Below are 15,379 nucleotides of genomic sequence, written 5' to 3'. Positions count from 1 at the left end.
ACTGCAATGACACTTCCTTCCTCTCATTCTGCTCTCTTGTCTACAAGGGCCTTTGGGGAAGGACTGTTTCACAGCACATGGAGGTATAACTCCTTCCACAAAAGGGCCCCATCATTGTTTCGAGGGCTCAAGGCATTAGTTTACTACAAACCAGAAAAAAAAAAAATGCCCCCCCCGACACTACCTGCCCACAGTTGCCAGCCCAATGATCACTGCAATCCCCAACATGAATCAGCACAGTCATACAAAAAAATTTAAGGTGCAGTACTCATCCCCACTGCTGTTACTGTAAACATTTGTTAAAACCTATACCTCCCTCCCTCCCTCCATGCGGCTTGTTTACAGTGTTACAGCTCAGGTTCAAACACGACAATTAAAAAAATGACAAATTGCATCCTCATCAAAAATGAAAATGCAGTGGCAACAAGACTGCTTGCTCCACTCATCCTAGCATACCTAGACACCCTCCCCTAAGGAGAAACTCAAGTAAACAGACCTATTAGGCCCTGAAGGTTAGCAGATGCAAGTTCTGTCACGCCAAGCCAAGAGGAATCTTTCAGAAAAGACAAACACTGCCTCAGTGTAAGACTATCAGCAAAAGCATCTTCGCTCATCTCAAAATGTGGGGTAAACTAAGATAAATGCTTTGCTGGATTGGAACGCAGCACTGACTGAAAGTGAAGCATGCATAAGGAGCTTTGCAGGATAGTATCACCTGGACTCTCGTTCCATAGCAGTAAGACAGGTCACACTTCTATGTCACCTCCCACCTGTACATCTCATGCCATTTTACATGTCTTTCAGAAAGAGGCACAACTGAAGCAGAATGCGAGTGATATTTGCTTAGCCCGGAAAAAGATAACAGGAGAAACAGGAAAAAAAAGGGCATGCATACTGCAATAGGTAAAACATTCACTCTTTGTAAACTCCCCTGTGGGTATACAGACATGCTATAAACCCTATGCTCTTGTCCTAGCTAAGCAATCTGAGCCAGCTGCTTCAGCTTAGTGTTTATTGAAAAAAGGTTAAATCCACTTCAGCTTTTGTCCTCCCTTATTCCTTTTATCCTCTTGGTCTGTTCCTGTCTCTCACTATTCCGTATCTAAAACAAAAGCCCAATTCTTGCAAAGTTATTCTTGCTTCCTCAGGAAATTCAACTTAACAGAAGGAAATAAATACCTTTTTACTGTGAGCGTAGTCAAACACTGGAGCAGGTTGCCCAGAGAGGTTGTGGAGTCTCCATCTTTGGAGATATTCAAATTCATGGACAAGGCCCTGAGCAACTTCCTCCCTGCCTTGAGCAGGAGGGTTGGACTGGAGACCTCCAGAGGTGCCTTCCAACCTCAACTGTCCTGTGATTCTAAACAACCTTATTTAACTCAGTGGAATTGCTTAGATGGCTAACTCGTTCACAATCAAATTATTGCAGAAACAATAAAACCTAATCTCAGTTATCTAGCACAATTCTAGTCACATAACATATAAAAGGCAGTTTGCAGATGTTCAGATTGCAAGACTGGGACTGCTCGTGTTGTTTCACGGTGTTATTGTCTCCTTCAGTGTGGCTACATCTTTTGCATATTGAGCAGCAAGGCACCAGAATCAACACTGATCTAAAGTAATCTATGAGTGTAATATAACTGGATACTTTTTAGTTTTCCTGAACTGAGATGTTTTATGGGTGTAATCCCAAAACATTACCAGTAGAGATCATGCATAGACTTGAGCTGAAGTATTCTGTGCTCCTATAAAAACCTTTGTTTATGTTCTGGTTATGAGGTGAAGGAACAGGCAATTAACTTTGCTCTGTGTGTAATTCAGCTTAGGTTCTCCTGTGACATCTCAATCCCCTTTCAGCAGATCAGCATTACAGTCGGCTCCAAGGCTGAGGAACCGTAGCACTACAGAATGAGGGAATCTTAAAATGCTGTGCATGCACAGAGCTTGATTCACTGGAACACAGAAATGTCTCCACAAAACCAATGCCGGGGATTACATCACTTGAAATACAGGTCAGAGAGCTGAATCACACAGAAAAAAAAAAAAAACCCTGCTGTGTGAAACAGAGACATGCCCCTGTTAGCAGCACTCAAATTGGATCTGCTTCACTCCAGGGAGTTAGGAAAGAGTGATTAAATCAAGGTTGAAAGCAACTGGTAACTCCTTAGATGAAGAGACCTCATTAGTACAGCTCAGTCATAGTCACTCGGATGCATGTGATGGGATGGGGAGTGACCAGGGCAAGGAGTGAGCTACTACTAGACACTGTCATACAGGAGCCACCAGTAGAGTTAGAATAGTTTAGTCCAGCTCAGGATTTGTCCTGTATTGCTAAATAAAATGTTCACTTCCTAAAGCTAGGGAAAGAAGTCAGCACACAAAACAGGGAAGAGCTTTCATTACTGCTGACTTACGTCCAATTAAAATGGACAGGACAAGGGAAAAGAATTCTCTTTCCCATTAATGAGCTCACTCTGCTGGCACGTCTCCTGCCCCCTAAGATTGCTCCCCAGAATGAATATAAAACCAGCTCTATAGCTACCCCGTGGTGTAAATTACCTATTCCTGATCTTGTTCTTGTGGGGGTTACTGTCTCAGCTTCTGTCTCCAAACCATCCAGTTTCTGGCTCTCTGATGCCTTTCAAGCCCCAGCAATAATGATCTCTACTGGTTCCAATTAACAAACCAATGAGCCTTGCCACAGTCCCAATTCCGTAAGAACAAGCTCGTATTATTCACCAACTGGTAGTAAATTACTTCATGTCAGAAGAGGGAGTACACACTGCTGTTACCAACAACAAAAAAATATATATAAAAAAAAATCTAGTGCACTGGGCAAGGAGCAAAAACACAAAACAGAACAACAAACTGACATAGCCGGACAGCAATGCTATGCCCATCTCTAATTTTCTGATGGCTTTGACTCTGGGTAAACTGGCTACAGCCCAGGACTGCTCCATGCTGCTTTCCTAAATAACCCTCAGCATGGGCCATTTATGGGAATGACCTCTGACAGCTAGTGAACTGTGAAAGAATTTGAGTCCTCTGTTTGCTCCTCAGCAATGCAGGTACCTCCCTGATTTCACATGAAACAAAGTTCATCCAAGGAAAAGTAATAACAGGTTTTTTTCTTGGAATGGACACCTCTTCTCCACTGCTTCCCCAAATTGCTGATGGGGAGATGAAAGGGACAGAGAAGGGCAACAGAAAAGTCAGTGTAACAGACTGAGAGAAAAGAAAGTTCTGATGAAACAAAATACCCAGTTAATTCCTGGTAATTTTGGGAAGCTGAGGGAAAGGCAGATGGAGGACCTGTGCTGCAGACTGTACTGCAATCATACAAAGATAGTGACTGAGAAAGAAATGTACAGACTTAACCTACCAGTTCCTTCTTCATTGACACTGATCACATATAAAGTTTATTTCCCTGCCAAAAAATATTTATTATTTATTTGAAGGCTTCAAGGGATTGAGAACCCATCTTTGGTAGTTCTGTTCATCTTCAGTGCGCTCACTTCAAAACACGATGCTTGCTTCTTATTAGGATTACCCTCAGTTTACCTTTCAGCCATCAATTCTTGTTACACATTTCTCTACTAGTAGCAACAATCACCTCACTAGACACCATCAGCCTGAAATAAAATCCCCGACAGAGGAAGAACTCAAGCACGGGTTGTTTCTTACCGTCATGGCCAGAGTTGAGAAGGTGCTCTCCCAGATCACACCCAAACACCCTTTCCTTCAGGATCCCCCGCTGCTTCAGCTTCTGTTTTGTTGGGCGCGACTTCATGAATGTACGAAGGAAGGTGATGAGCTTGCCGTGTTTTTTTGACACTGCAAAACAAAATAAAGCAACCATTTCATTTTAGATCTGGCTCAACTGGGCAAGGCCAAGCATAACACATTCTACAGAAAATCTAAGGGCTGTAGCGATATTTCCTGTTACTACAGTCCTTAGTAGTTTTCCCAGGTCTGATACTAAACAGAGACTTGGCTTTTGTTTTAATTTTCGGTTAGTGCATAAATAACAGAAGACAGCTGTAATGGAAGGATTTAACACAAAGATATATTTATCTGCAGAGCAGTTTCAGGTGGGAGTTCCCTGAAAGCACTGCCACAGTACACTGGCTGATGGGCAGCACCTCAAAGCTACAAACTGTCATCTCTGGCAAAAGGAAAAAGGCTAAGCTAACAAAAATCCTAATCACTCATATAGTGACAAACATGGTGCATAGTCTATAAGCAGAAATAAATGTTTTGTTACCAGCTCTATTGAACTGATAAAACTTAGAGGACGTTGAGCTCTAGCTGCTATAGCCTGGCCTTTCAGCACAACTGCAATTTTAATCAGCCTCAGTGTAGCTGTGGCAGTACAGTCAACTCCAGAGCACTATTAGCTCCCAGAGTCTTTTCAAGATACTGCAAGATAAAATAATTGCTGTCTTTTATGTAATAAAGCACTGCCGATTTGAAGAGATGCAGTTTACCCCCTGCAGAAAAGCTACAAAAGTCTACAAAGAGAGGACACCATAAGTCAGGAGTCATCTCTTCAAACCTTCTGCCCCGTTTCTCTTAATGGTGCCGCTTGATGTCTGTGTTACGTTAGTCGGGTAAGTCACTATGTTAAAACCATCCAATCCCACTAATGAGCATAATCCGTACTCAAATGAAATGGAGACTAACACAGGTAAGCGCCCCTCTGTAGGAGAGAAGGGAGCGGCACAAAAAAATCGCATGCAAATGGGGCAGATAGGCTGGGCAGAGTTTGAATCAGGAAGCAAAACAGTGCCCTTGAATGTCAACTTTTCTTCCGGAGGCCCTCTCTGAAAGCAACAGGGTAACACAAAAGGGCTCTGGCTTCCCCAACAAAAGTGCCTTTGTACACATGATTTAAAAGCAATTTAGCTTCAACAGAAGAGATCTATTAAAAAGAACAAATCGCTAGGTATAAAAGGACTTGCTTTGTGAGGAAGCTTTTACAGCTCCAGGAAGCTGTAAAGGTCCCTGCAGCACTGCCAGGCAATACCAGCAATCAGTCCGCCTGTGCTCCTCTCTCAGGTACCAGAGAGGAAAGACAACTGGGTATTTCACCTGCATTAATCAAATTTCGGCAGAGTAACACTATTTCAAACAAACAACGAAAACAATGAAGGCCCCTGATGACAAAGGTGCATCTCTTCAGTGTCACTACTGCTCGGTCATATCTACTAACTTGAAGTTTTGTGAGCAGCTTTGGAACCTGGGACTTGGCAAAAGAGAGATTTCTGCAGTAATGCTTCATACAGGCAGGCAGGACATTTTTCAGCCAGACGACATGAAAAACCTTGTCCCAAGAACAAGGTTATATCATGTTATACTTCATGATATTTTAATCCCTCTATTTCACCAGGTACTGATGTAGTCTTTCTATAATAAGCCTGATCCAAAAGCCCTTAAAATATTTCCATTTATAGGAAGAGGGTAGAGTTCTACTTTTGGATAAAGTCCCTCTTTCTTCTCATTTTGCATTTCTTAGGCATCACCATGTGTCACCAAAGAAAAAAAATCATACATCTGTCTGATATTTTTAAGTCTTTTCCTATCTGACACCATTTATGACTGCGGATATTTGACATAAGCTGGAGGAAAACATAACAGCCCTCCCCACCCCCATGTAGATCTTCTTACATTTCCCCCAGGTGGATTATTTAGAGGACAGAGGTTTCAAAATGTTGCTAGGATGATCTAAGCGCAACCTGCCACTAAATGGAGAAGATCTCTTCCCTCATCCAACACTGGCTGCACATCTCTGCCTCTCCCACGCGTTCTGGTGTGGATACTTGTCCGAGTTCATGATGAGCCTAGTTCAGGGAGTCGAACCAGCAAAAAAATACTCTTTCTTTTTTGGTGTGGTGGCCTTTAAGACATTAGCTCTGGTAAGTGCCAGCATAATCTCAAGAAAAGCTGTGGGACGTGCCTGCTGTCAGCTAGCCTTGAGGTCAGTTTAGCGAAGTAATTGGGACTCAGCATAGGTGCAGGAATCTCTCTTTGCGATTACAGAGCAGACTGTGGGCCTTTTTCAATTACTTTCTTGCTGCCCCCCTAACACAAACACATCCACAACCTCAGAAAATAATCAGTAGGGAAAATTACATTGGGAAATCAAAACAAATGGAGATTACAAATAAACTAACTTAGTACCTTGGTCTTGCTTCCTAGAGCACATTAAAGCTTCTGCTGGCGAGAGCCAAGAAAGCTTGCAACAGCATGTTGTTTCCTGGTTCACTTACTGCAAATTTTACCTTCAGGCTAGGTCACCTTTGATACAAAGTCCAGCAGAAGAGACAAAAGAAGGGGTCATCCAATTTACTGTGCCGCAAGCTTTTAGCAGCATGGCACCATACTGATCTGCAGCAGCCAAACACATCTGAATACCTCACTTTCCAAAATCTCCAGCAAAACCCACGTCTTCATTCTCAACAATCAAAACCAAATCATTTAACAAAATGCAGAAGCATTGAGCATGACAAACTGTGACTATGGGAGTTTTAATTAAAGGAATGTTTTTGGTTTGATAGAGTTTTGGGTTTTTTTTAGTTACACACAATAAACGAACAGATACTGCTGACACATTGAGCCAAGTCAGGATAGATTTCAGTGCTACCCATCATAATAGTAAAGTAACAGGGCTCATTTATTATCTCCTATCAGCACTGCTCAAAAATAAATGGAGGCACAGCTGAATCCTGACTTGCCTGGAATTTCAAAGGATTAAAACCCCCAGGCTCCTTTGATAAACCTAGTTGGAGGTGATAGACCTGGGAACATCTGACAGACACTTTTACAATAATCTGACAAATAAAGCAATACGTATTTGTTTGAATCATTTCACAGATGCTGTATACAATTCTTCATGAAGCGTCTTGCTTGACAAGCTTAACGAAAACCAAATCCATCAGATAATGGATTTAAACACTGAGAAAACGGATCCAATCCAACACTGCAGAAATCCTACCACAGCTGGTGACCAGGTCAGCAAGTGACTTCTGGGTTTCACCTTAGGCATTAAAAAAAGAAAAGGTCCAATGGATACAGTTCTATGATCCAAGGATGTACTTAGCTTGGTATTTATACGTTTAAATCAGTTACCAGAAAGGAGACCTGAGTTTTCAAATCAGAGTAAGTTTCTTCTGCTTTTAAGCCACGCAGTACAGGTCAAAGTAATTGCCTTGTTTCCTGCATCATTAAGTAGACTCCTACAAACACACTCCGGTTTGTAACGGCGCGGCAATCCAAGACCCCGTCAGGGCAATGCCTGAGCACATCAGGCAACCAGGAATTCACATTTCAGCAGCCTGTAGAAACATCTGCATGGCTCCTTGGTTAAACAGTTTCCTTTAGTGGTCTCCTCTGAATCCCTGCCTACTCTCTGTGAGCGTTTCTCAGGATAAACCAGCTTCAGAGATTTATACATACGCAAGAACGATTCCCTGATAAGCCAAGCTAGACTTTCTCTGGGTGGAAGAAAAAACAACAGTAAGAAAACCCAAGCAGCCATCTCTGCTGAGAGAAAGGCTATAAAAAACAAGGAGGCGTTTGATAATGATTAGCCATCGCAGGAGTAGAGGCGGCTGTCAGGTATGTCTTCTTGTGCCAAAAGCAATACAGGGAAATACTTCAATCCTGCTTCCAAGTCCTCTGGCATCATTTGACCCTCAAACCAGCAATGCACCCTAAGAGATTTCATTTTCTGTGTCATTTGTGTTTATATTAAGTTACCACAGCAGTCCCAGATTCTGTTTAAACACTAATGCCAAGGTTGCTACCAAGAATCTTGCAGAATAAATGTCTTCTGCTCTAAAATACTATGACAAGCGTCATAGAAATAAACCCAGCCAATAAAGTAGTATTACTAGGAGACAACAGTTTGTTCCCCCAATTTTACATGATTGCTACAGTCAGAGAAATGCTGCTCAATTAACAACTGAAAGGGAAAGGTAAACAAGACTAAACAAAAATCCTAATATTTATCCATATTACTCTCAACCTCAGATTCAATCACTATGAAACAAATTGTTTACCAAGAAACTGAGGATTTCCTAGAAGGAGCGGGAACTGATTTTCCTCAGAAAAGCAGCTTTGGCTAAGTATCCTGGCCTGCACAAGCAAAGACAAATTCTCCATCTGGCACAGTGAGACTGGCTGAAAAAAAAAAGAAAAAAAAAAGAAAAAAAAAAAAAGAACCCTGAGGTTGGACTACTTTTAGAAGTTTTGCTGGCATGAATATGTCAATTAGGAGTGTGAAAAAATATCACACCCTTAGCTGACATAGCAGTGCTGGCCAAAGCCTTCATGTGGTAGGAAGGGAGGGAAGAAAAAAAAAAGCGTACTTTTGCCAGGCAGTTTATTGCATTTTTGGGAAACTGCCATACATTGTACCTCCCCGAGGAACATTTATCGATCAATCTATGCCACTGTTGCTATACCACCAAGCTTTTGTTGTGTAACTGAGGCCTCAATTTCCCCAGACGTTGATAAAAACTATTAAATAACAATTACTTCATTAAAAGCAGTGTTGTTCACCCTAATGCAGCAGGCTAAAAAGGCACTTCAGGATATACTCTGCGCAGCTTATTTGCTGCGGAAATGTGTCAGCCAGGAGCTGATTCCAAGTCGTTTCGTAGCTGTTGTTCAGCCCTGTAGGCTTTTGCTGGGTTACCTTCGCTACCCGACCGAGCTCGCGGAGAACTCGTTGGCTACGCTAGGGCAAAGCTGTCGGATTCGCGGAGGCACAACCAAGACACCGAGCGCCAATTTCTGCTCTTTCTTGCGCGGCGATACCCAGCATGTCGGCCCAAACGGCAGGAGGATCATGCCTGGGCCACAGAGCTCTCCTCGAGACCAGCTCTTAACACCATTTCTGAAATGTAATATTTAATTATAACAATTATAACAATTGCCCAAACTGTTGTTCACGAGGGCAAAAGAATGGAAAAGAACCAAGGGCACCAAACAGGAGAAATCTTTTAATAAACACAGAAAGCCTGACTGTGTCCACAGAATTATTTTGTACATTCATTTCCCTTCACTTTTCAATAAGGAAAAAACCTATCCAAGGGCTCTGGGAACAAAATACAACACAGTCAACAGCACGTGATGAAACATTAGCATCCTGGGATAGCACCTCCCATCTTAAACATGCTCCCTCTTTTCAAAGACCAGAGGAAACAAAAAAAAAACAAAAAAAGGAAGAAGAAACATCTAGCAGATTTCAACTCAACACTTGCACGTTTACGCGTGCAAAGGAGGTAGGTGCTGGCTAGGCAGCCATCCAGGCGTACAGTGACCCACCAACACACTTTGAGCAGGGGACCAGCAACACGTTCGAGGACATCCTCACAAATCCACGGCCTGTCCCCTCACAACCTTATTGTGCCTGGGCCAGGGGAAAACCCAACTCAGCCAAACCAATAAAGAACACCTGCCTTATCTCTTGTTGCTGTCACCAATATTTGGGGTTTGAACTCGTGCCTAGGCAAAATCCTCTTTGCAGGACTGTTGATAGCAGCGTGGTTTGTAATACAGGATTAGTAAACTCTGTCTCTACGAGAAAATCTTCGCACGTGTGTGCTGACCCACATTCTCAGCGCAGGGCCAGCGTGTTTGTTTCTCCTGTTATTAACAGCGATTTTACCCGCCGCAGAACACAGCTGTCCCCTGCTGGGAAGGCACTGCAGAGCTGAGGTCAAAAGCAAGAACATGTGCAGCTGCATAGTTTAAAATACATAAACAAGCTGTGGGGAAAAGAAGAGCAGCAACAAACTCTGCTGAAGAAAGAACAGTACTGGGAATCAGGAGGCAAGAAGCTGGTTTTGGTCTTGCCACTTATTTATTATGCTCCTGATTCTGCAAACACTCACAAATAGGTTTAACTGCACGACCACTGCTGACAGAGGGACTTCAACTGGTTCCCCCCAGAGCATCATTTATCTCAGCCCCTCCTCAAACCCTCACTTAATGTTAATATCCATCTGTTCACACTGAGAAAGACACGTTCTGTGGACCCACATCTTATTGAAAAGAAATTACACAAAGCCAAGAACCATGTCCCATCTCCTAGTTCTCTGCTGTACTCTTTAGGAACATGACTTTTTACTCCTTTCTCCCTGCCACAACAGATTTTATTTTGGAACCTAGCTCGTACAGCGCTACAAACCCAACCAGAAGCTGGAACCACGTACTACCAAGGACCCTGCTTTCTTGGTTTAATAGGCCACTGGCTCTGAAGGAGGACCAGCCAGTACCACAATAATAGTTGGGCTAATCTCTATAGTGGGCTCCCTCATTTGTCATAAAGATTTTCAGAATCAGAGTTTAGAATTCCATAGATGCAAGAGTTTAAAAATATCCTTTTATCCCCAGTAACCTTCATAAACGTGTACTTACTTATTTGCTTAGTAAAAATAACAACACAAAATGCTGTGCGCTTTCTGCTGCTGCAGCATTTTTCCTGTGCCAGGCTGACACTGGTTAAGACTGGAGTCCGTGTTACAGTAAGTCACAAAGTATGTTAAAGGTGATTAATTTCAGTATCATTAGATAAAAAAAACATTAACTATTATCATAAGAACCAGCCAGGAATAAGCACATATTTCCTGCTGTTATGAGAGCACCATAATAGCAGTGATAGAGAGAGTAAAGTATGTCATTAAAACTGATATGTGATGTTGCTGTTCCTATTTACCATATCTAATAACAGGGAAGAAGCACCATTCTTGCTTCTGCCCAAGCTGCTGCAGTCATCCTTGGGGCAGTGTCTCTAAGCTATCATCTCAACAGAACTACAGCTCTTCTTTGTGCCTGCCGACATCAGCCTTTGGCTGAAGTTTGAGTACTGACTGTTATCTTGGTTAGCACAGGAACATCTGGCATCAGAGACCTACCAGCCTGGCAACTAACTTGGTGCATTTTCAGGCCCAGATTTTACAACCACTTCTGCCAGCTTCCACTGCGTTTGGGTCTAATTAGTTCGTTACCAGAGAGAGAAGACTGCAAATTCAAAAGCAAATGTTTTATCTGATCAGCAGCATTGACTGCTTTCAACATTTTTTATTTGATATGAATACACATAGTTACACATCCCTAATGACATGCAGGAGGATCATCTACAGCTTGAACTGTTTGGAGAAGGCTTCTATTATCCCAATGAGAAAATGTGTACAAGAACCATGATCACTGCTACTAACAATTACAAAAACTCTTCCCTATGCACTTTGTTTATAACGATGCTGCCAAGCTGCCTGAGCATGTATAGCAGGGTAAGGATGGTATCTGCAAGGTTAGCTAGCTGTAGAAGTATGTCACCTACACAGATAGGGAAGTCTGGTACCAGGAAATCTGCAATATCTTCCATGCTAAAAAGACATTTGGTCTTTTCATAGACTCTAAGGCCAGAAGGGAGCATTAAATTAATGACCTGACCTCCTGAACAAACAGACCATAGGACATCTCTGAATTAATTCTTTGAAGTAGAGCGTACCTACCCCGAGGGAAATAGCACATGGGAAGGACTTCTAAATCACAGCTGAGGGCTAACTGGGAGAGGTGAGAGACTTCAGAGGTACAAGGGCTGACAAGGTCAGTCTATTAATTCTATTAACATGTTTGGATTGTATTTGAAAAAAAAAACCCAACAGTGCTGACTAGTACAGACTTAGTGACAACGCAGCAGGGAGGGGCTTCGGGGAGGTAACACAAGATCCTCAAGGGCTTGCAATTGGAGGCAAGGAAATAATAATAGACAGGGCTGTAGTTCAAAGGAAAAAAGTTATCAGAGGCCAAAACTGGAAAAAGAGGGGGAGCTGCAAACAAAATGATGGAGATGAGGGCATGTAGCACACAAGGCAGCAGCATCCGCAGCTGGGGTGATGTGAAAGAGGTCACAAGGCCGATAGCAGGAGTGGGAGACAAGTGGAGAAAACTGGAAAACGTAGAGCTAGGAGGAAAAAAAGCAAAGAGATACCTGCAATATCTTATTTCCATCCCTCTCATTCATACTGTGTTTTGCTAAACCTCTTGTACGCATTGCAGCAGAGTTTAATGCAATTCGTTTGCTAATCTCCCTTTACTTGGAGAACAATGATCCGTTTGAAAAGTAAGTTCTGACTCAGGTAACTGTATTACTAGCACAACTAAGCATCTGATCTGTCCAGCAGGGAGGCAGTGTTGGTCTTTCACCTGTGTTCAGGTTATCACGGTCATTTGACTGGGCATGCCCAAGCACACATTAAACATATATATGTAAACCCTTGAAATTAAAAGGTACTGAAGCCTTAGCGTAACACCAAATTTGCTCTAAAGAGAATGTGACACTGTAATTTGAGTCTATCTCTAATACTTACACAACTCATACAGTTTGAGAAAACATCCTATTTAAGAACAACCCCTAAGGTGATGCACTGTGTCTCATGAAAGGTATTACTAGTTGGCAGCGTCTTACCTTGAATCTCAAGCGGTGCAGCAGCATTATGGAGAGCACCAACACCAAACAGATAATTGCGTATTAAATGCTCTCCAGATACTCGCAAATAAACAGGTCAGAAGGGACAGTCAAGAGCCAAGATGTCACCTAAGCCATCTCTGTGCACCCATGTAGGCTCAACTCCACCTCTCAGCCAGCTCTGCCAGTTTATCCAACTCAGCAGTCTCCAGTGATGAAATTGCCACGTTCCCTGTAGGTAATCACTTTAGTGGTTAACTGTCCTTACAGACAGAGCGTGCTTACGGCTGACCTCAACCTCCTTTTAATAAAACCTAAACCAAATCCCGTCTGTAGCAGACATTGCTTCAGAGAAGGAGAGAATCAACTGTTCTCAATCTCATATTTATTTGAAGACTTATCATAAACTGCCTTTGCCTTCCCTTACTCTTACTGCCTGTAAAACATCAATCATATGTTCCGTGCAGTATCCTTCCTTGATGAAAAGGCTTCAGAACAGGTCTAAATGAAGTTATAGCATGGCTGCTTGAGCCTCATCCGCACTATTTCTACTTGCTATGAAAATGGGAGTGGTGCTGCAGAAGGTTCCAAAAACTAGACAGTAACCATAGCCGATCCTGAATAACATCAAGCACTTCGGACACTCACATGCAGCTCAGAGCTTTCACTAGCCGTTCAGACATAAATCATGGTCCAACCCAATTCTGACATCAGTTAAACCAGGATAACTGGAGTGACTGCAGTCAAGTTACTCCAGTTTTGCAGGGCAGCACACGCCAGCTTTGGTGATGGGAGGAGGCAAGTGATGAAAAAAGATCTGACACGAATCAACAAACAACAAAAGATGACTAATTACAAGTTTGGCAGCTGTACAAAGGAACCCAATCATGGATTGAAAGGGTGTCTGCTCTTATGGGAGGCCTTGGGAAGACACTGGGAAAAGAACCCTGTCATTCCATCAGGAAGGGATATGAGCAATCCATCTGGAGTAAGGAGGAGGCAGAGGTCAAAGTACAATACCTCCCTTTTCTTAAACCACGTGGCACAGCCGTTAATTCGATCCTCATCTTAGAAACTCTCCTGAAGTATGCGGTACTCCCAGTACGACAAGTAACATTATTGCTACGCTCCCAATCCTTCACAAAAGATTCACATCTCTCTTTTCATTAGCTGGAGGGCAGTTGTTTACCATCCAGATCAGCTACTTTCAAATTACAGTGCCCTACTGTTCCAATACTGATACTGTTGTGGTTCTTTTTCTATTTACAGCTCTGACTTTCTAAACTGTATATACTCCAGCCATTAGTACCTCGATTAAGCCTGGAGATGATTCTGGCTTTGGAAGCAAAATTCCCACTCACCTGGCGAGGGAACAATATTGAACAGAACGGCCCTGAGCCTCATTTGCATTACAGTCACTCCTCACAGCACTGGCAGGATACAACAGCTTCAAAGAGGATGAAAATTGCATCTTTGCATACCTCATCTTTACACAGTCCAAGAACTGCAAAAAGGCTTTACTGAAGATGAAAATTGGGACCAATACCTTTAGGGTTTTGCAGCAAGCTTAATCTACTTTTTAAGACTTAGGAATGCAGATATGCTATTGTTATGCATGCTTTACTCTCTTCCTTTATCTTACCAGTCCACAGCTTTGATTTTAAATGAGACTCTCTATCATGCCTGTGGGTGCCCCAAACAAAGGAAGTCTGGGGAAGAGAGGAAAGAGAAGGCCTCCTGTCTGCTCTGGCATAAATAATAAGATCCTGCAGGGCATTTAGTCCTTAAAATGGACTAGAGCTTCCAGAAAGTATTCTGAACAAATATGAACAGATGAGCCATGGCTATTTGTAAAGTACCTACTATGACCACAGTAGCTAGTCTCCCTGGGAATTTCCTTTGCAGAGTGCACACGCGCTGCCCCGGGGCTCCAGCAAACAATGGACCAGCGTTTCTAAATGGGAAGCCCCCTTCTCCTGAACAACAGCATCAATAATATTAACGCTCAGGAATGCATCCGATGTTCTCCGAGTCCTAGTTTAGGGAGGGAGGGAGGGAAAACAAAAGGATAAAGCAATATGCAAAAAGCTATTGAAATTCAAATTCTAGGCATTCCCATCTGTCAGCTGCCTCTTTGGGAGCTAGGTATAAATCTGAGCAGGAAGCCCCGATCTCAGATCTCTGCAACCCAAAGGATGGGCGCAGCACACTCGGACATGTGGGAGGGGGCCTGGGAGCGCCGATTTCTGAAATTCCTTCTCCCCTATGATTTTGGTGGGAGCCAAAACACAACACAAATTAACACAGATATGAAAGAGACTCCCCTTTAACAGCTCTGGTTTGCTACACCCCCGTGATCCTGGTCAATGTACAATAAAACAGTTTATGACTATGGACCTAGTAAGTAGAAAGGCTCAACAGAAACCTGAAGACAGAGATTAGTGAAAAGGAAACAGAAGTAAAACAATTATTCCGGGGGGGTTGGGGGGGAGGTATGCGCGCTCTAATCAGCCTTTGGTTGGCAGGAGAAGCCAACCGCAAAACCAGGCAACCTGCCCGAGGGCACGGATCCCTGCGGATCTTCTCCCAGAGCAGAAACCAACCTATGTCCAGAAGTCAGGGTGGCAGATGAGCAAGGGTCAATGAACACTTTGAGTAACAGGTATTTTTTCATCTGGCTAAAAACGTGATCACAGCGCGATGGCAGAAGTCATTTGAGTGCCTCGATTTTGTTACCCCTTTACAAGATCAACTCCTGCTCCTGGCACAGCGTCCTGTGCCGTACGTGCAAGTGCCCAGGAAACCCTGCAGCGCAGCTTGGACTCGACAGGGCCCCGCTGCCCAGCTGGGGGGTCTCACTGCAGATACGTGCCAAGCAGCCTCCGTCCTGAGGCTGCACTG

The 15,379-nt window shown here is 43.1% G+C and overlaps 1 protein-coding gene across 1 annotated transcript in view; it reads right to left on the bottom strand.

Moving 5' to 3' along the window:
- Positions 1–15,379, bottom strand: part of ARHGAP32 (Rho GTPase activating protein 32) — a 272,203-nt gene that overhangs the window by 32,128 nt on the left and 224,696 nt on the right. Inside the window, exon 14 of the mRNA XM_067309997.1 lies at positions 3,685–3,834. Coding sequence (XP_067166098.1) covers positions 3,685–3,834 — 150 coding nt within the window. The remainder of the gene's footprint in view (positions 1–3,684; positions 3,835–15,379) is intronic.

The sequence above is a fragment of the Apteryx mantelli genome, chromosome 23, assembly GCF_036417845.1.
Source record: "Apteryx mantelli isolate bAptMan1 chromosome 23, bAptMan1.hap1, whole genome shotgun sequence".
NCBI lineage: Eukaryota > Metazoa > Chordata > Aves > Apterygiformes > Apterygidae > Apteryx > Apteryx mantelli.
The sequence above is the reverse complement of the archived record's forward strand: the minus strand, read 5'-3'. Positions and strand labels throughout refer to the sequence as shown.